The sequence below is a fragment of the Ambystoma mexicanum genome, chromosome 3q (assembly GCF_040938575.1).
Source record: "Ambystoma mexicanum isolate Mex_15411 chromosome 3q, UKY_AmexF1_1, whole genome shotgun sequence".
NCBI classification, from domain to species: domain Eukaryota; kingdom Metazoa; phylum Chordata; class Amphibia; order Caudata; family Ambystomatidae; genus Ambystoma; species Ambystoma mexicanum.
Window position 1 is genome coordinate 544,247,519 of NC_090926.1, and position 25,659 is coordinate 544,273,177.

Genomic DNA, 25,659 nt, shown 5'->3' on the forward strand with positions numbered 1-25,659 from the left:
GGAAAATCCAAATAGCGGAGCCGGGGAGAGGCTGAGGTCTGAGCACAAGGAATGAAAAGAGAGTGTCATGGTAACATGGAAACTAAGGCTTAACTCTCTGAAAGGTTGTCATGCAAAGGAGTCCTCTCCTCTTTGGCTTCTTCTACTTCCCGATCTTACGGTAACTGACGTCATGGTGTGGCAGCCCACTAGCTGACGTATTACGCCAGGAACACTTTGATGCTCTCCATCCTAGTTGCCATGGCAGCTTCCAGTATGCTCTATACTTAGTTTGTAGAGATTCGGATGCTGCATGTGGGTGGCTGTACCACCTGACACTACCCGCTTTTGCTCTGGGTGTCAAAGCTTGTTACAGTGTTGCAGGATCATGGTTTTATGACTGTTGCTTTTCACCCAGATTGCTACAAAGCTTCCAATTCATTGTTCTCTGCAAGAGCTTTCCTTTTCCAGAAATACTGAGTTCCAAATTTGCCATAAACTGAAATCCTCCACGCATCCAGAATGTTTTGAAAATGTACCATTGGTACCACTGGTTGCTCCAGCACACCCTTTGCACAAGGCATTAGAGAAGGTCAAAAAGGAAGAATACAATCCAAGATGGTGAATAGGCCAACTGAGTATATGGTCAGGCCTCTTCAGTCCAGAGTGAGACAATCGGCACCCAGGAGCAACAACACATCCTAATCCTGTGCCAATTCCCACAGACAGGTGCAGAAAGTCATTCAAAGCCAAACCCAAACTCTATAAAACTCTATAAAATCCAGGGATCACACTCAATCAGTGTGGGTTGATGGAAGAAATTGTGGCACTCCGTTGGAGAGCATTGTACAGTGACACAAGGTGCCGGTGGGTGGTGCGGAGGCAGGAGGATGGGAAGGAGCAGTGGGGGTTGTAACACCAGGTGGAGAAGATGGTAAAGAGGAGGAATTGGTAATATAAAGTGCAGAAGGTGGTATAGATAAGAAGATGATAATATCAGGTAGAGAGTGTAGTACAGACTAGAAGGTGGGTAATTCCAAAGCCAAACAGTACATGAAGGTTCCAATGGGCCGGAGGGGTTTCCTAGGCAGCACCAGAATATGAGAGGAGAAAGGATATACATGCACGGAAGTCAGTGGAAGATCAGTGAGGGTGACCAAGGCGAGGAGGCCCTGCCTTTTGTGGAAAGAAGTGGACCGGTCCAGAGGATAAGGAAGGTGGTAACTCCTGGCTTCAACTCCCACCCATGGAGAAGTTACATCTATACATTAACTGTCTAATAAAACATTAAAACACAGCTGGGGCAGGCACTGGTTTGGGATCTCACAATGGACTAAGAGATTTCTAATGGTATCAGACGTCATGCACATCCTGCACACCAATTTGAAGTGAAACTACATGAAGCCCAGAAGTAGAGACTTGATTTCCTTGTGGTACATGGTATTGTTCCATGGCTGCAACCAATTTGTTTATCTTCTTCTGTAAAATAACCATCTGAACTATACTTCCCGAGTCCAGCATATTGTTCGTTCTTCGTGTTCATCTTGACAGTGGCGACATTGCAGGACCGCAGATGATGCAACATGTTGGGTATGGTTAAACATTCGCACGTGGGCAGTGCAGTTGACAGAGTAGAGTTATGCAGTTTTTCATTCTGGCATGTGCAGAACGGGGACTTGTAGGACAGGTGGCTTTCCAAGATGCATAGCATCATATCGCAGGAAAGAGCACAGCTCTTGTTGCCTGAGATCATAAATATGTATGGCGTGTACTCTAGCTAAAAAACAATAAATAATACATGTAAACTCCTTTTTATTTAATTTACTTTATTCTATTGGGTATTTACAATGCGCCTATACACAATGTGTTTCGAGACACAATACTTTTGTATCAATGTAAAGAATACAAAATAGGTGTTCGTAAAATGTAAAGTGGAGAATGCGAAAACTAGTCTTTTTCTGTATCTGGCTGACCATAGGTAAGCACACGTGCTGTTCCAATTTCCTTTTATGCATGCACAATTCATTTCGCCCTACCTATTTCATGAGGATGACTGATTATGGACCAAAAAGGCAATTGGCTAGAACAAAATAACAACAGATTAAAAGGTCATTGACATTAACTAAGTTACCGTAGGCACACATGTTTTGAAAGAGTGTGTGCAGGTGTAGTATTCGGATTCTGTATCTATTAATGACCATTACTTTTTGTGACCACAAAAGTTAAATGGCTTTAAATATGCCGTGATCACAGTGTTAGGTGGATGCATAACCATGTAGCATATCTCTGTAACTCTAGCGAACCTTTCGGACGCCAAATGGCAGCAAGGTCCCCTCTGAGAGCACTCAAAGCGGTGCCTATTGGTGCAGTTGGTTCATACGTCCCATGGCTCACTTGATTCCCAGCATATGATCATCCTAGCACTGCGAGTTTATTGAAGAGTATAATGTGCATAGGAGTCATAAACAAATCCAATGCAATTATGGATAGTTGGTAGATATATCATGATCAGTGCAAGTGAACAGCTACGTTTATTTGCTAGACAACACTTGACCATTAAAGTTCAAAATTGTCCTACTGGAGAAATATTGATGATCTGGTCCTCGATGAAACATAGCCCGTATTGTTTCAAAAATCAACGTTATTAAGTCATTTGTGACAAATTGGGTGATTTGGTCTATTAAAGGAGAATTTAATGCTATTGTTTTTAGCAACTGTTAATTGCCAGCCGTATTGGATGTGCTTTTAGGCTTCAAAGTCTAAAACGTCAAGCTTCCTTCTCAGTAGCACATAGGACTTTGAAGCGATACATGACTCTAGTGCACAAATAAACATGTTCATTCTACCGGATTTCTCTTAAGGTTAGAAGTTATGCTAGAGCTAGGGTGCTTGCCATCTTTGCCCTTGCAGTCTGAAGGATTGCCCACACACTCGCTTGTTGTTATGTGAATTGACAGTATCCCAAGTGGAAGAAAAAAAACTTGTAACATGAAAAAAAAAATTCTTGTTGGAACAGGGGAATGTTGGCATCTTTCTGTAAACAACTATTAATTAGCTGGCAATGTGGCAAGAATGGTGATGAGTATAAACGATCAACATCAGGAAAACATATGGGCCCTGATTCACAAATTCACAAAGATGTGCACTGGAGCTGCTTGATCACAAACCCTCACACTGGAGGTGCTTGGGGGTGTGAGAGAACCTTGAAGAAACCTTTGTGTCTCGCATTTGCATGTGAGGATCTCAGAGATGCTCCAGGCGTTGCTTAATTCTCTCCAGTTTTAGGCTTTGTGAATCAAGTATGAGGTTCAATGGAATATTACAGACTGTCCATTACCTGGCCAGCAAGTATGGATGGTCCAGAAATGTTTTTAAAGTATTGTCAAATTATGGAACATTTGACAAAAGTGGGACTGATCCGAGTAAGCCTGTAATAGAGGGGAGAGGAGCAATGTGGTTGTGCAATACGGTTTCATTGGAGGTCTCCTTTGAGGGCTGGGACCAGGATAGTGAACGATGTGAAGATGTTTTCCCAACTGTGGCAGAGGGAATAAAGGATAGGTTTGATATGTGCAATAGGGTCTATAGATGAGGTCAGCACAAGGATGCTCACTATAAGCTGTTGCTTTAATAATATTGTCCGCCAAAGAGTTTAGGTGCTTTTTATCCAAGAATAAGACAAGAGGTCACACTCTGTCAAAAACCATTGGAGGACATAATGCAATTGTTTTTATTGTGCCAATTTGAGACTATACTGGACGTAGTGCAGGAGAAATTGAGTCGAAGAAAAAAAACGGATGTAGAATTCTAACAATATAATTTAGTGTTCGGGTTCGGTGTGGAATGAAATATTGCCCTTTTGCCTTTTACATCTGTAGTAATTACAGGATTGATTATAACCTGCAGCTGGAACGATTGTGAGTTGTTGGTCAAGGTGTTTTTTTTTGTTTTTAACAGATGCAAATTCTGTAAAATATGGGGGATGGAGTAGTTTCAGAAATGGTGGGGGGTTTTCACCATTTTGTTTTAGATAAGAATGGGGTTTAATCAACTAGTTTCAATGTTTTTCTGCGGTATATCGGATGTTGCATTTTCTATTTAATAATATTGCCCTTCTTTAACTTTTTTTGCAATATGTATGGCATTAAAAATAAAAAGGAAAATGACCAGCTCATAACCCATCATAGTGCTAACTATTTGCAGATGGAATAAAAAGTTGACTGTAGGCTACCTGGCCTTTTACTGGAACTCTGTTTTATTTTTGCGGAACTACATTAAAATCTCTTCTGGTGTGAAACGAAGAGAGTCAGCCAGCTAAAACCATTGATGAGGTTAACCACCCGACCCTCGTGATTGGTCAGGCCACTTGCGTCCACATTATGATCTTTGTGTGTCGTTGCAATTCATTTTCTTCTTCTCCCATCTTCTTTTTTTAAAGCTCTACAGAGTCTTCCCACCCCCACCCCTCCTTCTCCCACTCTGCCAGCTTGTTCTCGGTAGTTTCACTCATGGTTATACGCCTGGGACCATATTGGCCCTCCGCAGGGAGTTGCTAGGTCTGGAAAAGACCTGGGGCTACGCTGATGTCGGAACTGTTGGGACTGGGGGCTAGCTAGTCTTTTGGCTGTAGCTCCTGAGATTCTATCCGGGGCTACAACCAAAAGATCAGGGGCTATAGCCCCCTTAGCCCCCCCTAGCAACGCCCCTGGCCCTCCGGGGTCAGCCTAGCACCCCTGTTCACTTTACTTCCGTTTGGTGTCTTTGTCGGTCTCCCTGAAAACCTAAACGATATGGTGAGAAGATAAAATGGTGAATAATAGCCCCGTGAAGTTCAGATTGTTCTTATCTGTTTTCCCAAACAATGGAAAAAGTTTTTCAACATTTTAGGTGTATGATTGGTTGATCAATGAGGCATAACAGTAGATTAGTGACCCTATTGGTGACATGACGTTTTCTTAACAATACTGTTGCTTTAAATTCCAGCCACTGATGAGAGTTCTTGCCTTTTGTAGGGTATGAATGATAAAGCGAGAGAACCATCAAACAAAGCTTGGGCATTGCACTGTGCACTTTATACAAGATGAATATTGAATTGCACTTCCGAGCTCTTGTCTTGTTGCTACAATTCAACGAACCTTAATTCAATCGCTCCCGCTGTTCTCGGAAGGCCTGATGCCCGTAGCAGTATCAGCAATGTACCCATGCATAATTCATGCGACGGGCCTTCTATTCATCTTTCCGTTTCGTCATTTTTAAAACTTGAAAAATGAAATGTGATAGGAAAGTGGCATCACTAGGAAGAGTGCATTTGGCTGATGCTACAATGTATTGTCTTTTTAGGAAACTTATGAGTGTTTTGAAGACGTACTTGGATACTTCCAGTAGAGGGGAGCAGTGCGAACCCATACTGAGGACGTTGAAAGCTTTGGAATATGTGTTTCGCTTCATAGTGCGATCAAGGACATTGTTTTCACAGTAAGTACTGTCATCAAACTCTCTAGATGCATGGATTGTGTTGGCTGTGAAGATTGAGCAGTGAAATCGGTCTGGTGCAATTGATGCACACAGACACGATTGCTATGACACAAATGTAAACAAAACCTTTTAAACTGTTTCACAAACATGTGTGTCTAACACGTAGAAGCTGGGAATGTATTTTAGCACCTCCACTCCCCACCTAATCTGAGACTGGGTGAACTGCGGGTCCCCGTTTCCTCTCCTGGTTGCTTGTAGAATCAGAGCTGACAAATTACCTGCCCTCCCCATACCCGGTTGCTGTACTGCACATGTCAATTCCAAGATATTGGTTAAACATTATAAGCCCAAGTCTGTTACACAGCACTGCCCCATAGCTCCTCAACTCTCACTAGTATACACAACCAAGTTGCTCTAATGAGCCAATCAGAACCACACACCACAGACAAGTACACCTGCCAGGAAAAGGGCTGCCCAGAGGGATGAGCACATGCTTCATAAAAGCATTAAGCTGTTTAGTTGAAGTGTGGTCATTAGATGCTGGTGAGAGAAGCAGGTTGTGGCCGATATGAGGAGGAGTCTGGTATCATACGTCTTGCTGAGTGGAAGGGGAAGATGGAGAAGAGAGTACCAGGAGGATGGTGAGAGGTAACATCCAGGTGGTGGAGAGAACTGTGAGAAGGAGGTGGGCAGAATGAGTGAGGAGGAGGTTGGTCATGGTGGTGAGAAGGGGATTGGAGAAACCTGTGAGAAGGATGTGGGCAGAAGAGATGAGGAGGGAAGTGAAGGTGGTGAGGAGGACACTGGTTGACGGTTCTGTCGTCGAAGAGATCAAGAGGAGTTACAGGAGGGTGGTGGGAATAACATCACACCAGAGATTGGTAAGAGAGGTTAGAAGAGAGGTGTAAGGAATTGCATGGAGACAGGAGGAAAGAGCATTAAGGTGGAAACCTGGAGGGAAATTACGTGGAAAGTGGGGTGAAGACAGTGGGGGGAAGTGATCAAAAGAAAGGAGAAGAAACCAAATAAATTGGAGATGGAGTTCAGGAGGTACATGATAAGGGAAAGGAGAGTGAGCAAAGGACATAGAGGCTATCTTTTGAGCAAGACATTTTAGAACTGTCAAATAGGTAGATTAGGGTGGGCTTTCTGGGAACAAAGACAGCACTTTGTGGCAGGGATAAAAAAAAGAACTGTAGAGAATGCCAATTTATACATTTTCTAGTGAAAGCGGAAGTTCTGAGGTTTTGTCTGTACTTTCTGAGCCCCAGTGTGTCAGTCCCTTGCAAAGACGAGGTCGCTGGGACAGGCAACTTGTGACATCAGCGAGGAAGAACCAGACAACCAGGAACAGAAGAACCCAAGATATGAGAAATGTCAGGGACATTCAAAACCCTGTGACTGTGAACATATTGCCATCTCTGGCAGGGGTACACAGATGATCATTTTGATGAACTAAGGACTTTCCCAACCAAGGAGAGTCTAGTCTGTTCTTGATATATTTTTTGAAGTTTCTTTTCATCGTCCATTTTGACTATCCTAAAAAGCCAACTAATAAACCCTAATTAAGAACACCTTTCCGTGTCTGCCAATTGTTGATCCTACTCGACAACATCCTACATCCAGATAATGCCTACACTCGGCAAAGACGTGTCTATGCAACACTGGCTTCGCTTTAGACATAGAACTGCTTTCCCTTGGGCATCGCTCCAGGCTGTTTGGAGAATTGATGATTCTCTTTTTGTGCATGTGATAAGGTACATATATCCCTACGAACTGTGTTGCTACTCTGCCACACAGCAGAGAACAGTTTGCTGCTACTGTTCCAACAAATCCTGAGAACCCAAATATATTCAATGCCAACAATATGTGCACAGTGTAAGAGACTTCCTTAGCTGTTTTCTCTTTTTAGAATCCATTTAAAAGACAATGGGCCTCATTACATAGTAGGAGGTAACCATGCCGCTATTAGTGGCATGGCTACTCCCTTACCGCATACCGGGTCCGGGTAGGCGGTATGGGGACTTACCGGGTCATTCCGACCCTGGAGGACCCGGTAAGTCCCCATGCCGAATACCATTCCCCATTCTCATTCGAGCCCCCATAGGGCTCCATGGGAATGGGGAAGGAGCTAATAACGGTACCGCAATTTGCGGTACCGTTATTAGCTCTGAAGTCCCTTAGCGGGCTCTTTCCTTAACACCTGGTCAGACCAGGCGTTAAGGACGGGACCCGCTGAGGGACCTTGTAGTAGGGTGCTAAGGGATTACCGGCACCAGTGACCTTACCGGTACCGGTAATCCCTTAGCGCCTACGATGTAATGAGGCCCATTGTGAATGTGGTGCGTAGAGGTGCCTGTGTTGAACATGCCATTCCTTCAACAGACCCTAAAGAAACGACGCCAATGTCAAATAATAATACATGATTTGCAATAATACTTATTTGTAATGCATGCGCTGTAGTGTGCCTAGTATATACCATAATTATTGCCCTATGTTCTGGTTTACGGGAAATGCCCCACACATCAATCCCTTCATTACCCTCATAGCTTCATGCTCACCATGCCTGAGCAAAGCCGCTTATGAAGTGATTCTATTTTGTTGTCCTTCTCCGCAATGGCTTGTGTCCTCTATTGCCCCTGAATCTCTACCTGGTCTCCTAGGAGCCGACATACATCCTTTATTGCTGATGTCATTTACTTGCCTTTTCAGAATAGCTCTCCTTGGACTATTTCAATCTAAAATCTGCCTAATAACCAACATAGGTCTTGCCCAGTCGTTGGCAGATAATAGCCGTATTGCCATCCTGATGCAGAATAATAATGGATGTTCTTTGCCTTTACCCATATAATGCAATTATTGCCCGTTATTGCCCATTCGAGCATGCACAATTGCATAATTGATAACTTGGCATGTAAAATGCATCAGCCTTAATCCCATACCACTGTTTTACGGACCTCCGGGAAGGTTTTATCCCCTGAATATGCATGGGAAATGTTTTATGTATATTTTATGTTGTATGTTGGATGAGCTCTTTTGAGTTTTTAACTCCTCATTACATTGAAGTTGTTTTGTATCACATGAATCGGATTTTTTTTTTTACTTTGGCGTGAACTTTTTAGTAACCCATGCCAGCCCTGCGTATTTTTTAACTTTGAATATCGGCAGTAGTAACTTCAACATGATGGGCGGTCTTAGCATTGCTCATGTTATGTTACTAAGAAGATCTAGTTAGGGATATGCTATGTGTCCTGGATGTCCTTCTTGCTCCTTCAACCAATGCCTGTATGGCATTCTACGTCCACTCCTTTAATTCTTACACTGCATGCACGTATACAAGTCAAGGAAACCATTAGCTGGAGGCATTATTGTACCCACTCTACTAGAAACACTTGTTGGTGGCATGCCTTTTACCGAAACTAAGGTGGATGGATATGGGCTGGACCATTCACACTGGTGGCTTTATGGAGTTCAGAAAAGGCCTGATGGCACATTATATATGAGGCTGAAAAATCATATTTCAGATTTGCCCATTTGTTAGCAGAAATTTCGAAAAGCTGTTAACAGAAAATTGCTATTGGATAAAGAGAACATATACTCTTTGGCAAATCATTCATTAGTGTTGTTAAGTTTGGCTGATATGCCATTTGCCGTGCACGAAAAGAGTGTTCTTGCATGCTGTGAAGAAGTCAGTGGCCGGAACAACTAAAGGTGGCTGGGGTACTCGAGGAATCAGGGGGACTCACCCCATTGTGTGGTAACCCCTGGAGGCAGTTTTTGAGGAGTCATGCAGAGCTTCCACAGTCCTTCTAATACAGAGAGACCTAGAGCACAGGTGTCTGCTAAAGATATCCAACAGGGAATCCCGCACTGAGATACAAAGGTCATATACCTATACCAAGGCAGCTAAGTGGAGAAAGAAGCACACACTGCATATGGTCCACAAATCAATGGAGTGGGAGTCCCAGCACAGCATGTGCTCTATGGTTAATGCCTGGAAAGGATCACAGACCAGACTCTAAAGCAAAACATGTGGTAGAGGCAGGGTTACGTCATCTGCACTGGAGTGACCATTGCAAACTGCAGTACTGAATTGAGAACAAATGATAAAAGATGAGATACTGAGTTCCCCACAAAAGTCCAAGGAAGATCACTGGATCAGAAAATAATCACAATTCTTCTGTCTGACCTTAACGTGGTGGGCACATAAACTAAACCAGTAGAAAACTCTGCTTACATGAAGTTAAGGAAGGGGAGGGTTTACATACAGTAGTAGAAAGTGGGACCAACAGTCCATGTCCAATTAGGGCCAGGGGAACCAGGAGCTAACATGCCAGCAAATCAGAACCCTTATTCCCCCAATTAACCTATTATTCAGAGTATAAACGGAAGACATTTTTCACTACTTTTATGGAGGCAGGATTTTGTTCCAAAGAGCTTCTAATGGAGAAATGTTCAGGAGGGATAGAAAAGGGGAGGTTGATGGAGGAGAATGGAGAACGGGAGCAGGAGAGCACGAGCAGAAGGAGAGAAGTGAGAACCGCAGAGAAGGGAATATTGGGGTAAACGCTGAGGCAGAAGTGTGTTGAGAAGAGATAACATGAGGAGGAAAAAAGCAATTGTTTAAGGTCCTAGGGAGTCACTTGGGGGCAGGGAAAGGGACCAGGTGGGAGTCAGCTCCAGGGGATCACAGTGATCTGGGTTAAAGGACCTGCTGTTTATCTATGGGCAGTAGCTCACATGGACCAGTAGGATAGTACTGGAAAGATTGGTGAGATGAGTCTGGGGCACTATATTACCTTATGGCTTCTGGCTGAGCCAAAGGTTATGTATCCAATTTATTGACAAAACAGAAAAGCAGGGTGGGGTTCAGACTAGGTTGGGAGTGAACAAGCAAAAACCACTAACCCAAGACCATAGAGTTAGTATGGAGCAGAGTGGGTGAACATTATACCTGTACCAAGTAAGGTGGGGGTTGCCAAAGTTGTTCCAGGGAGGACGGCTAAATGAGACCCCTAATGCAGGAGGCAGAACTATGCACCTGCCCATTCTGAACCCTGGGAAAACGAGGGGTTCCAACAACCACATTAGGCCTTTGCTTATCCTTGGAGGCATTGCAGACAAGTCACAGACCATAAGCTATGGCTCGGGTCTTGGTGGACCAGAACCCATCACAATGAAAGAGGTGCACACGGAGTCTGCACAGCTCTGATGCTGTGAGAAACTTTCCTGGAAACTATTTTGTGAGGAATATGTATGTACCTTGCTTTTTGAATAGTCCTTGCATTTTTGCACTCAGGACCAGTGGTTCTTCTACAGCAGGAGGGGATAAACTGTGTTGTTTCACCCATCTTGAAGTTTTGTGTTGATTTAGAGAACGTTATATGTTTTTGTTGTGTAAAACCCTAGCTCCTTAGGCTGTATATTCCTAACCGGGTCCATGTGATCCTTACTGCTTACGTATCCAGGTTTTCAGGCTTTTTGGCAGATGGATCCAGAGCAGGGAGATTGTGGGTGGAGGGAGCTTTTTCTGTTATGGGTTTCTTCGCTTTTGCTCAGAGGGTTTGATATTTATTCATTTAAGGTTTTATACAGTGCTGGCTCAACCCATAGCATCCCAGAGGGCTCGGTACAGTTCAAAGGTTTGGGGTGGAAAAGAAGTTTGATTGTGTTTTGAGAATGGGATAGGAAGATCATGATAGAGTAAGGATAGCAGGAGAGGAGGTCCGGCTGGATTCGCTAGAGGAAAGAAATACAGTTTGAGGATTTGGTGAAATAGGTTGGTGAAAGGGGCAACAGGGATGTTGGGTCGGAATGTGTTCCAAGCTCAGAGTGCCCACTGTGTGAAGTCCTGTTTTTGAGACCATTTTAGCATTATGGAATGAGGACATTTTGGCTGGCTTACTTGGCGTTTGTGTGGATGATGGGCTTAAGGATGTGCTACTTTTATCTGTGTAAATACATAGTGTGGAGAACTCGAAGTCACATGATCTGGTCGTCCTGTCCCACCCGCTGCAGAATGGTTGTCTTACCACCTCTTGCTGGATTTACTCAGTGTCCTCCCTAGATGGTGCAAGGATGTGCTATGTCAATGCACCTGCACATGAGAGAATCTATTGTTAGTAATACGGTATACCACTTGAATTGCGTGGCGCCTCAGCAACCCCCTGGTGTACATATGATGTGCCTCCCCTTGTGGTATTAAAGGCTTTACAAGGTACCATGCAGCTTGACATAGTGCCTCTGTGAGTTACAACCTCTCTCGAACAGTATGGTGGTTTAAACCCCTTTCTTTTATTATGATCACAACCATGAACAGCAAACCTAAAGCTGGCCGTGCTTCTGAACACCTCACATCCTCCCCCTTTCCAGTTTTGCACAGATTCCATTCCAGCAGCCTACTTCCAGGACTGCCGTTCCCATAGTTCATTTGATCCTTGTATCCAGTGAGTGGTTTGAGGGCGGGTTTCCTTTTCTCAAGGGAAACAAATGTACTCCACACAGCAATGTGGAAACCGATGGTGAGGTAATAGAGGAAATGGAACAGGAATCTAGGCCCAACAATGAAGTGAGCACAGCTGCAGCTTGAGGAAATACAATGTGCCAGGCAAAACAAAAAAGACAATGGTGCACAATTTTAATTTGTTCAGGATAATTACAATTCCACCTTAGTTTGTTAAACCTGACAGTATGGAGAAGCCTAGTTTTTTATCATTACAGAAGCATTGTCCATTATTAGAGAATCATTCATTCCAGTTATCATACATTCTGAATTCTGATTAGTAGTGACATGAAGTAGTAACATTAGACTATCCACATTATTCTGCCACTTTGTATGCATTTGCAATCTGCTATAGAATGAGGCCTGTTATATTTGAAGTGCCATGTAGAGAGACATGTAGATATTTGTAGAGATATGTTGTTATGTATTATGTATGCATGTAGAGAGACAGGCATGAGTGTGCACTTAGAATATGCATTGAGACATTATAGATAGCGCTTGGGTTTGCGAGTCAGAGAGTAAGCACTAGAGAAAGCATGAAGCCATTCCAATGAGACACACAGAAGTGCAGCGGAGTGCGAAGTTGTTATGAGTTACATTGTACAAGTATGCATAAACAGTTTGCTTAGCAGACAGATAACGCAACCTTTGTCCGAGTGGAGAAGGCATTGTGCCTTATCAGCCTGGGTGGTGCTTCACAGACAGAGAGAAGGTGGGAGAGGAGGGAGAGGAGCTTTGGCTCACAGGGACATGCAGAAGGAGAGAGCGAATGAATGGAGAACTATGAGGAGATGGTAAGATGGACTGCAGGCAGACAGAAGAAGGCCATGGCATAGATATGGTATAGATATGATGACAAATGTCACAATGACCAGAACACACAGTGATTGAAAAGTATGAGTACATGCATCACAGACATTTAGGCACTGCTCACATTTAGAAATGCTGACAGCGAGAAAGAGAGTCATTTTAGTTTAGAGAAACATGTAACCATAGATATGTATACGTCATTGAACAGTATAATGAGAGATGAGGCTCTGAGATTTGAGGTGGTAGTTGCTGCTCTCTGCTGGTCTGCTCTCTGAGGAGAGAGGGAGTTGGTAGTTTGAGATGCTAGTTGGAGTTGGAGATGGCACACTGACACTGAGATCGAGAGATGACTTGGAGAGGCGTTTGGGAGTGATTGGATTGACCCTCACTGGGTACTAATTGTATTTATAAAAAGCAGAATGATCAATATTTACATTTTTTGGCTATAATTCCGTTTTGATACTCTATAATAATGTATTCAGACAGCCTAGGTATTAAACGAGAAAATAAAACCTCAAGCCTTCTATTTGATGTGCAACTTTCAGAGAATCCTCATTTGCCAAAGTTCAAGTGGATGTTCTAATGCCTCTTCAGCAAATTCTGGCTATTCATCAATATAGCACAATTTAATAAAGACAACATGAAATATGATACTCAATTTAGGCAATAAACAACAGAAAAAATTGTTTGTTTTAGCGAAATGGACAATTGGAGAATCAACCTTGATTGGCATGAGTCTAAGGCAATGTGCTAATTTCATCTTGAATGGAATTCTATGTTCCCACATGTATTTTTTTTATTCCACGTATATCCCTTGTTTTCACGGGGTGTTATCTTCACACGTACTCGTAGACACTCATTTGCAACTCTCTCGTGCTAACCCACATTACTGTTTCGTTTCATTCTTTTTTTTTTTTTGTTACAAAGAAACAATCTCTAGTACTCTGATGTATTTGTCAAAACATTCATGCTTACAGCAAGTCTTCTAGTACATATGTTTTAGCATCTTGGTACAATTATTTTTCGCATACAAATAAAGCAGGTATAAAGTTCTGTTATCTTTTTAATTTTTCTCTCTTCTGTGCATACATGTGCGCACTATTTCCTTCCAACCTCAAACAAATTAGCATATTGGATTACATGTACACTAAGAAACGTTATTGCACTGTAAACATATATATCATTTTTACATGTAAAAATAACTATGTCCCTGTAACCACTGGCAGTGGTGAGTGGGGACCGAGACAATTCTTTGTAGCAAAACAGTTAACATGACATAGCAGTAAAAGTGATGACAAATAAAACAACTGGCATGAGAAAATCCTGAATGCATAATAAAGAGGAATACTACTATATTGACATCTGGGAATGCTTGTTCTCAAAACAAAGCAAACGTGTACTGTACTTGTCATCAACACTTGAAATATCGACAGCCGGGCACGATGTATCCTTTCCCTGATAGAAGACCTGCTGTCCCAGTGATGATTAGTTGATTTATTTCTTTTTCTCTATCAACGTTTGGGCAAAACTAAAATTTGCCTTAGCCGGTCTGCCCGACATGTGATCTTTTGTCAAACCCTTACTATCTTGACTCCTGGGCAATGAGCATAGCTTCCGTGTGGCCCTCCAAGATTATTTCTGAAAACACTCTGGGCGTTATTCACAAAGATTTGCACTGGAGCAGATCAGAGATGCCTGTTAACATCTCTCATGTGCACTTGCTACGTTATACCTGATTTGCAAAAACTAAAAATGGATCATCCTTAAGATGTCCTTGAACTGACCTTTATGAATCAAATTTGTGAGCTTCTCAGACATGCTTCAAGAACCTCCAGATGTGCTTCAATGTTAGCCTTTGTGAGTCCAGTATAATGTAGAAAAAGCAAATCAGAAAAGCTCACTGGCATCTTTGATTTTCTCCATTGCAAGTCTTTGAGAGTCAAGCCTTAAGCATTGTCAAGGATTTATGACACAGACATTACTGAAAGTCAGCAGAAACATGCACAATTCCCATCCACGGACTGCCTTGCAAGGACTATCATTGCAAATAAATTGCTTGTTGTCACTGTGCATTGTGCACAGAGTCCCTATTTGTCAAGGTCCCTCTTTTTCTAAAGTCACAATCTGTTTGTTACACCACATCACAGTTCTGCAGCAATGAAGAGGTTAAACTTCCTGTAACTACCACCAGCTCTCAAAGTCAACAGGGCTGGCAGATTCTTCTCATTGATCCTTTCATGGACAGTCTTGAAATCCCCACCTGCTGACCTAAAGGCAACAGAGAGTCAATCGATGAGAAAGAGAGATTTTAATTATTGCTTCTTGCTTTTGTAGCGTCTCCTTTCATTTGATGCCAAAACCTCAACAGATATGTTAAAATGAGTACAGAAAAGTGGAATTGCATTGGAAACAATCGGTCTCTTGATAAGACACCATTTTTTAACTTAAATTGTTTGAAAAGTGTCATAAACAGAGCACTTATTTTGTAGACTTAAATTAATGTTGAATTCAGTTGGAAAATTACACAGATACATTAACCCTACTTGATAAATCTTTAGAATTCACGTCAAAAGTTGTTTTAGGTATCATATTAACAATTCTGACCAGCAGTAAAATGGTAGGCCAATTTGGGCTTCTCTATCTTTCCCATTATGTCTAGCATATTGCGAACTAACTCCAAATGGTTTTGGAAGATATCGAATGTATCAGTTTTAATAAAGCAGCAACAACATGAACCTTTAAATAAGAGTTACTGTAATTTGTACAACTGAGATATTCTCCCTGGATCAAAGAAGTGTTTGAGCTTGATTTACAAAACGATAATTGACTCTTGTATTTCCTGATGCACATAAATACATGTTTTTTGTGTGCATCCAATAAAACTCTTCCATTTCCAAAGAAAAAAAATGATTATACAAACTTTTTGCTGTGCTTGCCGTGTAAATATGTAACTTGAAAAAGCTCAAGAATGTCAGTGAACAAAAGGAAGCAGTCATGTTACCAGATGTGCATATGCAAAAGATTGTTTTTAAAAGGTAGCGAAGAAAAGCAAAGGTATGGTCCAGTCAGCATCCTAATAAACAAACGGGCAACAATGGCGGTTCTTAAATGGCGTTCTTCTTTCTTAAGTCATTGTATGCAGCTTGTAATAATAAGGAATGGCATATCTTGTCCATTATAATACCAAAGTAGTTTATCTTATGTCACGTGTTATTTGTCCTGCACATTCAGATTCTCTGGCGTCTTTGTTCAGCAGTATGTAGATGATGCTCAACTATGCCTGCGCAGAACATTGAGTACAAAAGACTCTGAAGTCCTGTCTCTAGGGGATCATGAGCTAGATGGCTAATGTCTTTCCTGGTCGAAATGCATCCAAGCCAAAGTTATGGTGGGAGGAATATTAATTGTCAACTTTTGGTCCAGATGTTGCTAAATGTAGTTAGACAATGTCTGTGACGAATCAACTTTTATCGTTGGGTTACTAAGCTGTCCCCAAGGCTACAACTCGATCCAACCGCCTGCCACCAATGTGATGAATCAACTTCTGGGTCACCAGTGGTTCAGGGATGAATATCCATTTCTAAACCATCAATCAGCTCCACACCTCTAGTACACCACACGGGATCTGAACATATTGGAAACACAAGCAAATTATAAATGTCTTTGTCCAATTTTGGTAACATGGATGGAACGGCAGGCTTTTCATCGAAGGTTTGTGCATCACTGATTGGTTGCAACACAGCGAAAATACAATTATTACCCAATGATAAAAGGGACTGTCCAGTCAAGGTTGTATACAAATATCTACTTCACTATTATCACAGCAGACAGTTCGAGCACACTACGAAATACAAGCCACTCTATTCAGGAATTCAGAGGACAGACGGTTTCAAAGAAGGAAAAGGGGTGCACTCCGGATACTGACAGCAGGGTAGTCCGTATAGTAAATAATAGCAACAGTTCAAGGGTGCTTGGTTTCAACACAAAGGGAGCAATGGGTCGTAAAATGTCACTAGGGGCCATTGAAAAAAGGACCAGGGGGACAAAACCCCAATGAACCTTGTGCTGTAGGAGTTCTTGGTGCTTGACAAGGTTGAGTCCGTTTCTGGGCCCTTTGCAGCTTCTGTGATACAATACAAAATGGGAGAAAACTGCAGGTATCAGGTGGCAGGCAGTTGGACAAGCGTAGCTGGGCGGCTGCAGGCTGGCTTACACAGTGGCTCAGAGTCAGGAATCATTGTCTCAGTGCTGGTCAGCAGTTCTGAAGCACTGGTCGAGGTGTCTTGGACGGCTTTAGTGACTGCAGCGTAAAAAACAGTCAGCGGTGGAGCCGGTTGCAGCTCATCCAGGGACCAATGCTGAGTTCTTCTTGTTACTCCTTGCAAAGTCTTCATATGATCTGCCAGAACAGGGGTTCAGCCCTCCTTTAAAGCCCAATGGACCTCAGTGATTGGTGTAGTCTAAGCCTACGTTAATTAACCCCCACCACCAATCTCCTGTAAGCATGAGGTCATAATCAGAGTGCCTTGCAAAAGAAAAGGTAAAGGGCTGAAAACATGTAATACTATGTCCCACTCATATTTCTGCCTGTTCAGGATCAAAGGTTTCCTCTTGTTAATGGAGCTCTGTGTGGTTCCTGATTAAAGCGGCAGGTCTCGCTTGAAGCTGCGGCAAGACTGGAATTTCTAACGCTGTCAGTTCACATACTCGTACCTTCTGAATGGGGTCTCCCTGTGGGGATGACTACTGTAAACACGGAGTCCCAGACATGACATTTCACTGTCAATCGAGGGTGGGAGCTGGCTTCAGGTTGACACAGTGCATATGAAACTGTGGGGTTTACTGTCTCCTTTGTTAGCCTCTGCAGCCAGGCCCCATGTGAGCCTGTTCGAATTAAGCCCTGATTAGTATGCACATGCTGCCACCATTTACATAGCTTAACAAAAGGACAGGGCAGATCCATGTAGCCTTTTTTAGTTAGTTAGGCTGGCCATGGCAGGGTGAAGGTTTGGCCCTCCCTCTTCTGGGATGACATAGTGTAATCCTGACTGTCATGTCCCAACTAAATATGACAGGGGAGGGGACTGCACCAATAGGCAGTGTCCACACAGAGTACACAGGTCTATGCATACGTTGTGCGGTGAGCATAGGAAAACATGTGTGAATTAGCCCCACACATTTTCCGTAGGTTGATCTACCATCATTCAATTTCATTTAAAATGTCAATAAAGCCCAGGCGAGCGCACACCCAAAGTGGGGATGGCCGAATTCCTCACAATGCCCTATCTTTCCTCATTGCAGCATTCATTGAATATGCCATTACGCTTTTTTAAGATATTTTCTTTTTGTTTCATGATGGGACTGATATTAGCAATGCTACTAGATTACTAGAATGCTAGAATGTCAAACTGGGAAATTTCATGCTTACTGTGAATGTCACAATGTGAGCCTACTGCGAATGCCGCAGTTGAAGCTGGGATTTTCACGCTTACTGCAAATTCCTAACTGGGAACTTTTTATGAATATCAAACTTATTAGCAGCTTAATGGGAATGTCATGCATACTGAGAATATCAAACTGTGAGCTATTTAAGAATGACAGGCCTTTTGGAAATGTCAATCTTGGGACTTACTGGGAATGTTAAGGTGGGAACTTCTATGCAACTGGAAGCTTACTGAGAGGTCCAAACTGTGAGACTATAAGAAATATCAAACTCTAAGCTTACATGGAATATCATGTTTTTTGGGAATGGTAAAATAGGAGGTGTGACAAAGGCGCATGCAAGAGGCAATGAGATGTGAGGTGGTGTACCTGCGGGTGAGGTTCTCCATCCACTCTGTGATTCAGTTCCTGGAGGCTATATACGGGGCATTGTCAGTCCCCCCCCCATCCTGCCCCTACCACATTTGTATATGAGAACCCCTACTGCCCTGAGAACACCAGTATCACCTGGGAATTATATGTGAAGTGATGAAATTACAAATAACTGGAAAAAGAACCAAACCCCTCACAGACTGGTGCCCTGGGAATACATGAGCCATGTTTCATCCATATGGAATCATACTTGTCAGATAAAAGAAAGTACAAAAGCATCCCAAAGAGAAGGTCCTGGGAATCACTATTAACCATTTACGGGGGTCGGCAAAGTTCAAGAGAAGGTCAGAAATCATACCCAGAAAACAATACAGAAGGAGGGCCCTTGTGAATCAGGGCGAATGTGTCCCACTACTTCCAAGCGAAGCAGCGAGGCGGTTGTTTATGCAAGCAAACTGGCCAATTAGTAGTTCGCACAGGTTCTATCCAATCAGCGGACACGCACTTACCTTTTACACACCTGACACAGTTCACACAGCTGCTCAGCCTGACACCATGGCCACAGTCCTATAACTGAAACAGAGCAGATGGGTGATATGTGAGTTTACAGTCGGAGTGCAGAGTTGAAGGTGCAGTTAGAGCATGGAGAAGCTTCAAGCAGGCGGAGAGACAAAAGAGGAACGCAGCTGTATTTGAGAGAGGGGGAGGGGGCAGAGGAAGTGGAAGGGAGAAGGAGGGAGAAAGGTGAAGGGGGATGATATAGAACAGAAAGGAGAACGATCATTAAAAGGATAGGGGCATGGAAGAGGTAAAGAAGACACACAAGGAATGAAGTGAAGTGGCGACAAGTGACATTGGCAAGGATTCATTGGAGCAACCCTTTTGGACCAAGCTAAGAAGCGTACTCCATTTTTTTTTACACAACAATTGCATTATCTGAATAGTGCTCACAGTTTTAACTAGTGTGCATGTAAATCATGCTGACTAGCATATACTGACTGGGGCATGTGATACACAGTGGCAGCCTGGAGCCTGAACCCCAGTCACCATTGCAAACTAAAACGTGTAATTGCAGATTGCCCAGCGGTGGTAGGCTTGCTGGAACCAGAGTATCATTATATCAAAACTGTAAAGAGGTGGCTGCTGCCCTGGCTGAGATCACAGTATGGACACCGGAGAAAGTCTTAGGTGGCAGGTAGACAGCTGATAAAAGCAGTGTTATTTTATTTGCAAGATGCCTTGAGCCTTGAAGAACAGCCGAGTGCCAGAGTAATATTCATCCACTTAGATGCCTCAGAGGGTACACATCTAGAGCACTGTTGGGATATCAAATGGAAGTGCTGAGTATGGATTCGTAGATACCCACTTACATGTGATGTATTTCAGTTCATATTATTGCATCAAATCCAGGGTAAATCAAGACACATCATATTTGGTGGAGCAGAGGTTTAAGAGAGCATTTTTCCCTAACTCCGTTAATCTTTTCAATTGTTTTTCCCAAAATATTTATTTTCCTAAGTTCTACAACCTTATCCTCAACAGTTCTCTAATCCTTAACCTCCTCTTGGATCTAACATTTTGGTGTTTCATTACAGCACACCATCCTGCTGTACTGAGTTGGGGAGGACGGCCATTGCCAATAAAATTAAAATGTTCCGTAGCTGTATTTGTCTTGTTTGTTGTATGTGCACGCCCTGAGGCCCATGGGCATGTGGCACAGTTATATAAGAAATCTTAATGAATAAATAATTAATAATACCAAAGGAACTGGACTAGTAGTCTTCTAATAAAGATTGTTTTAATTCCTGGTGGGTATGTGTTGTTCTTTATTTTTAATATTTATATATATGTGTGTGTGTGTGTATATATATATATATATATATATATATATATATATATATATATATATATATAGTTTTGTGGTTGATATTCTGGACATTCAGTTATTTATATTGTCAAAGTTTTGTATTGTGCAGATCGTTTAATAACCTTCTACAAACACTTCCTGCTGAGTTACTGCCCGAGTATAAACAAGCCACTCCATAAGAATCAAGTTTACCATTACTTACTTCTGACTCTCAACGACTGAGCTTGAGTGCTGCGGGCACTCTTGCGCCGATCCCTAGACAGTCATTTTCCTACACAAGATGTTATTACATGTACTAAAGACTACATGTAATGTAGTTCATTAAACAAAAAGCTCAACATGATTTAATCTGTACCAAAAGCTTCATAATCAGGGGTGGACTGGGAACCAATAAGGTACATGGAAATACTGTCAGTTTGGCCATGTGTTACACATTTTTAGGAAGCCCAACCCCTTTCCTATGAGAACATTTGGAAATAAAATAGGTTACCAGACAAAAGAGGCCCAGGGTGCAGAGGCCTAAGTGGAAATGTCCAGAGTTCCCTGTAGGCTAGTACACCGTTGTTCATAATGCATGTGGGACAATTCATTTTACCATAACTGGATTTAGAGTGTTTCTGAAAAATCTTAACACAGATGCCCAGTGATAGCATTTCAGATTTGGAAACGTCTATTATGATTTTCAATGTTCTTATTCATTGGGGGCCCTGGTTTAGTACCTTTTTAATGTATCTTCATTTAACTGTGTACGGTTTGACACCAGTGACGAGATGCATAGCAAGGATTGGAAAAGGACTGGAAAAGATACAAACACTGCATCGTGTTTAGCCACGCTAGAGAAAGCCTTCGGGCTCCCACAGACCCTTTGCCAGGGGAGTTGCTAGGTCTGGAAAAGACCCGGGGCTAAGCTGATGTTGGAACTGTCAGGACTGGGGGCTATCTAGTCTTTTGGCTGTAGCTGCTGAGATTCTATCCGGGGCTACAACCAAAAGATCAGGGGCTATAGCCCCCTTAGCCCCCCCTAGCAACGCCCCTGCCCATTGCATATCAATTTGACAGCCATTTTCTGTTTTGACTTTGCTGCTCACTAATATTCTGCAAACTTACATTGCTTCTGAACTGGCATATTCCATCCGTGCTTTTTTAATAGAGCAAGATGTGTGCATATATCATCAAATATAGCGTATGTGTTTGTCACTCATTTTATGTTTGTTAATTTGTTAATATTTGCGAGCACCATGTTACTCCATGTGTCCTTTTTGCAATCCAAATCTGCCTTTGCTGCCTTCATCCATCAAAGTCACCACACAAACACTGATACAGGAACCCGATCCTAGGGGAACATGGGGAGGAGCAAGACTTTGGGCCTGATTCACAGCGCGTTTCACACGCATCCATTGAAAAATGGTTTGTGAATCAGGGAAATTGCATCAATCAGGAGGACTCGCACCCCTTCACACAGCGTAATATCTAATTAATGGCTTGGAACGGTGCTACTGAATGGGGAGCAGGCAGCAACGAGGGCATGCAACATGTTCACCAGCAGCTGCAGGAGTAGAGCAGTTACTGCTCCTGTGCTTGCTGATTCATTAGCTGCAGAAGCTGCCTCTTGTGTCAGCGTCGCTCTTGCTTCCAGCGATCAATGCATACTCTGCCAGGTACATTAGATGGACTCCAAAGCTGTGCGTCAGGAAACCTTTTACACTCCTCTCTTGACATAAGTTTCCGATCCGCTATGGCTAGCCCCATATTATAGTTAAAGTGAGTTGGACTCCTATAGGAACCCCTCAAAATTCTATCATTAATAACTTTTGATTCAAGTAACGGATTTGGCCGTAAGTTGGATCCTTCCTCGCTTTGAAGCTAAGCAGGGTCAGTCTGGGAGACAGCCCACAGTCCCGAATGCCTTGGGTTTTCCTAATGTTAATTATCTCATGACACAAAGCATCTGCATTATTTATTTTAAACCATGCTACTGTCGGTCCTTGAAAGTGGAGCTCTCAGAAACAATTTTTTGACTTTTGTAGAATTGCATCCTGGGTTTTGTAGTCTACCAGTCAAGATGGGGGAATAATGCGACAATTGGACACTTTTTGACTAACATAGTTCTATAAGGATGTATGACACTAAGGTATGTGTAATTTTCAAGTCATCTTTATAAAGCAGGATATTGTTGAAAGCCAGACATGGGGATGAGGGGGGGAAATGATCAGAGGACAAGTAAGTCATGAGTACTTGCCTACGATGTGGCAAGAGAGTTTGCAATCCTGGACACTAGTGCAGTTATTTTCCCCTAATCATGGCTGCTTTTCAGGGCACAAGTAAAGGACACATGTGGGTGGACTGTGTAACTTTTCTTCAGAGTGTGGATGCATACCCTTGTTTTTTTTTGAGGTTGGCAAGCTTGCTCAAGTATTTGGCTGACAGGAGTTTACTCAGGTTCTCATTTTCCCAGTGCAGAAGCTTACTCACAAGAACACAAGCACTTGTTTCATATTGGGATTTAGTTTCCAGGGAATATTTCACGACAGATTTCTGGGTTTAAAAGGTGAGCAACTTTTATACTTTGCCAGCATATTTATTGGAACATTTCCTCTCTCAGGTTATTTTTCTGGTGTTCATTACTTTCTTTAATAAGTCCAGTGCAATTTTGTCTTGCGCACTTTCATCTAAGGAGTAGGACTATTGGACTACATTGGTATATTTCACTTTAAGATATATGTTCACTTACTCGGCATATATTCATGGGTGCCAGCTTTTCATTTTCGCTATGTGGGCAAAGTACCTGGATATATCTTATTTTTGCAGCTGGTCATTTTTTCCATTTTATGTGATGCTTAAATGCAGTTCGTTGGGGTTGTGTGATGTATGACAACAGTCACCACGAGACCAGCCATAAAACAAGGGGCTTGTAGCAAGCTGCTTAACCAAAGTGTGTGATCCTCTGCAAATAATTTTACAGCTACAGTGACATCGGAGGTGAAAATTCACTGATGACTGGGTCTCCCATCCATGCAGTAACCAGGACCAATCCTGCTTAGCTTCAAAGTGAAGAAAAGGCCAGCCTCCACAGGCCAGGGTGCCTAATAAGTGAAGCCATTACAAGACCACTTTGAAAAACATGGCCTGAGGGGCCTCACTTTGAAGCTACGCAGTACTGTGTGTATATTCATGGGGGCCAGCTTTTGATTTTCGCTATGATTACAGAAAGTACCTAGGCATATGTTATTCTTGCAGCCGGTCATTTTATTCCCATTTCAGTGAAGCTTAAATGTGGTTAGTTGGGGTTGTGTGATGTACCACAACAGACACCAAGAGACCGGCCATATAACAATGGGCTTGGAGCATGCTGCTTAACCAAAGTGTGTGGTCCATGGCAAATAATTTAATCTCACTGTGCATTGCCTAAAAATATTGTGAGTTCTCAAAGCCTGCAATCTGAAGGCCAAGGCTAGTGGTCTGGTATGTGGGATGTTTTTACCCATGCATCCAAGCCCTACCATAAAACTGTGCAGAGCTGGCATGCAAAACATCATGATGGCCAGAACTCCCCAGAGAGTGCACAGGGAAAACATGAAGAATAGGCTGCCACCCATTTTTGCCTATGTTGTGAGCACAGGAGGGCACTGCCTAAAACCACCATTGGGCTACACACACAGTAGCCTGAAACCATTGGGAATGGCAATGCTGATTGCCAAAAATCAACTCAGAACTGTGGGGAATTCATTTTCTTAATCCCAAAAATGGTTGCAATACCGGTACTCACCACTATCAGAAAGCCGCCGTTTTAAAACCACCAGACTTTTGTGTAAAACTGAACAGAGGAACCCAAACCAGACCAAGGAAAGACTTTCTAAGAGGTGGATTCAATGTAAAACTATATTCTGAAATGACTTGAAGGAAGTAATTATTTAATGTATAGGTAAAAATTGTAAGTTTGATTTAAACTGGGAGCTAAAGTGACATTTAGCTGAATTCTGCCTGACAACTACCAACCTGCTCAGCCACTCTTCCCAGGCCTAGCTGCATCCTGCTTCCCCACCAAAAGGAGTTGACACCTCTCTGATTAAATTAGGGGAGGGGCACCGCAGGAGGTTGAACAAAGCCTTGTCCTGGACTCAGGCAAATGTTATATTGGGGGGGGCCGTAAAGTGGCTTCCTCTTGGGAGAAGTGGGAGGAGAAGTGCCTCTGGGAGCCACCCGAGCTGGAGGCGGGGGCAGACAGAAGCTTCCCCCATGTGCTTTGGAACCTAAACCACACCCATCTGGGCCAGAGCATAATTTTAAAAAGATAGATAACTCATAGTGCGGACCGGTCAAAATTATATAAGTAATATCATTATTCTTGTGATTTTTCTGTGCACTTTTTAAGAGGTGTTAGGACCCTGTGGTGTATGCTGGGGGGTTGCTAGCGGAAAATAGGGTCTTACTCCAAATGTCTGCACGCTAAAAATCTGACACTTTATCAATTAATGTCCATACTCCTTGCGCACATGTGTGTAAATTTTTGTAAATGGCCGATATTGGTAAACCAGTCAAAAAGCGCAAAATGTTGTAATTTTTGAATGCAAGCCCCCAAGAAGATCAGAGGCGGACAAGCATGGACCATAAAGAATATATAATGTGTACATGTAATGTCAACCACTTGTGTATCTGGGAATATGTATTTGAATCAAATATAGATTTGTGGGCAAATTGACCAGGGGAGGATCCTCTGACCCATAAACAGACCTCATCATGATGACAATCCATTTCCTTCCCCCAATCATGGGAGAGGGGCAGGCTCAGTTATGCCACGCACACACCCGCCTCCAAAACACATAAAAAGAGACTGCTGTGACAGGTAGAGACATGCAATTCCCTTTTCTGCAGGACGCTCTGCCGGTAGACTCCAGACTTCACATCCATCAATCTTCAGAGACCAGAAATTTACTTCAGAACTTAAAGCAAAGGCCTAAACCCACAAACTGAGAACTCTTCTCAGCAGGCCTCAGCATCCTTAAAATCATTTGCAAACTATTCCACAGCCGGGTGAGCTGTCTGAATTCTTTTGCCAAGAACTTTTACCAGTACCCAGAAAGCAGTGTTACATCCAGAATCCACTTGATCCGGACCGGAAAGCAGAGCAGTATCCAGAACCAGAGGCTGCTGTATCCAGAGAGGCTAGACCAGCAGAGCAGAGCTGACCCAGACGCTGTGAGCAGAACCGCCG

General features: G+C 42.8%; 1 protein-coding gene across 2 annotated transcripts in view; it reads left to right on the forward strand.

Annotated features, from left to right (window-relative positions):
* Nucleotides 1-25,659, forward strand: part of DOCK2 (dedicator of cytokinesis 2) — a 2,833,934-nt gene that overhangs the window by 888,875 nt on the left and 1,919,400 nt on the right. For both annotated transcript variants that reach the window (XM_069654309.1, XM_069654310.1), the window contains exon 22: nucleotides 5,320-5,454. In XM_069654309.1, the coding sequence (XP_069510410.1) occupies nucleotides 5,320-5,454 (135 nt within the window). The remainder of the gene's footprint in view (nucleotides 1-5,319; nucleotides 5,455-25,659) is intronic.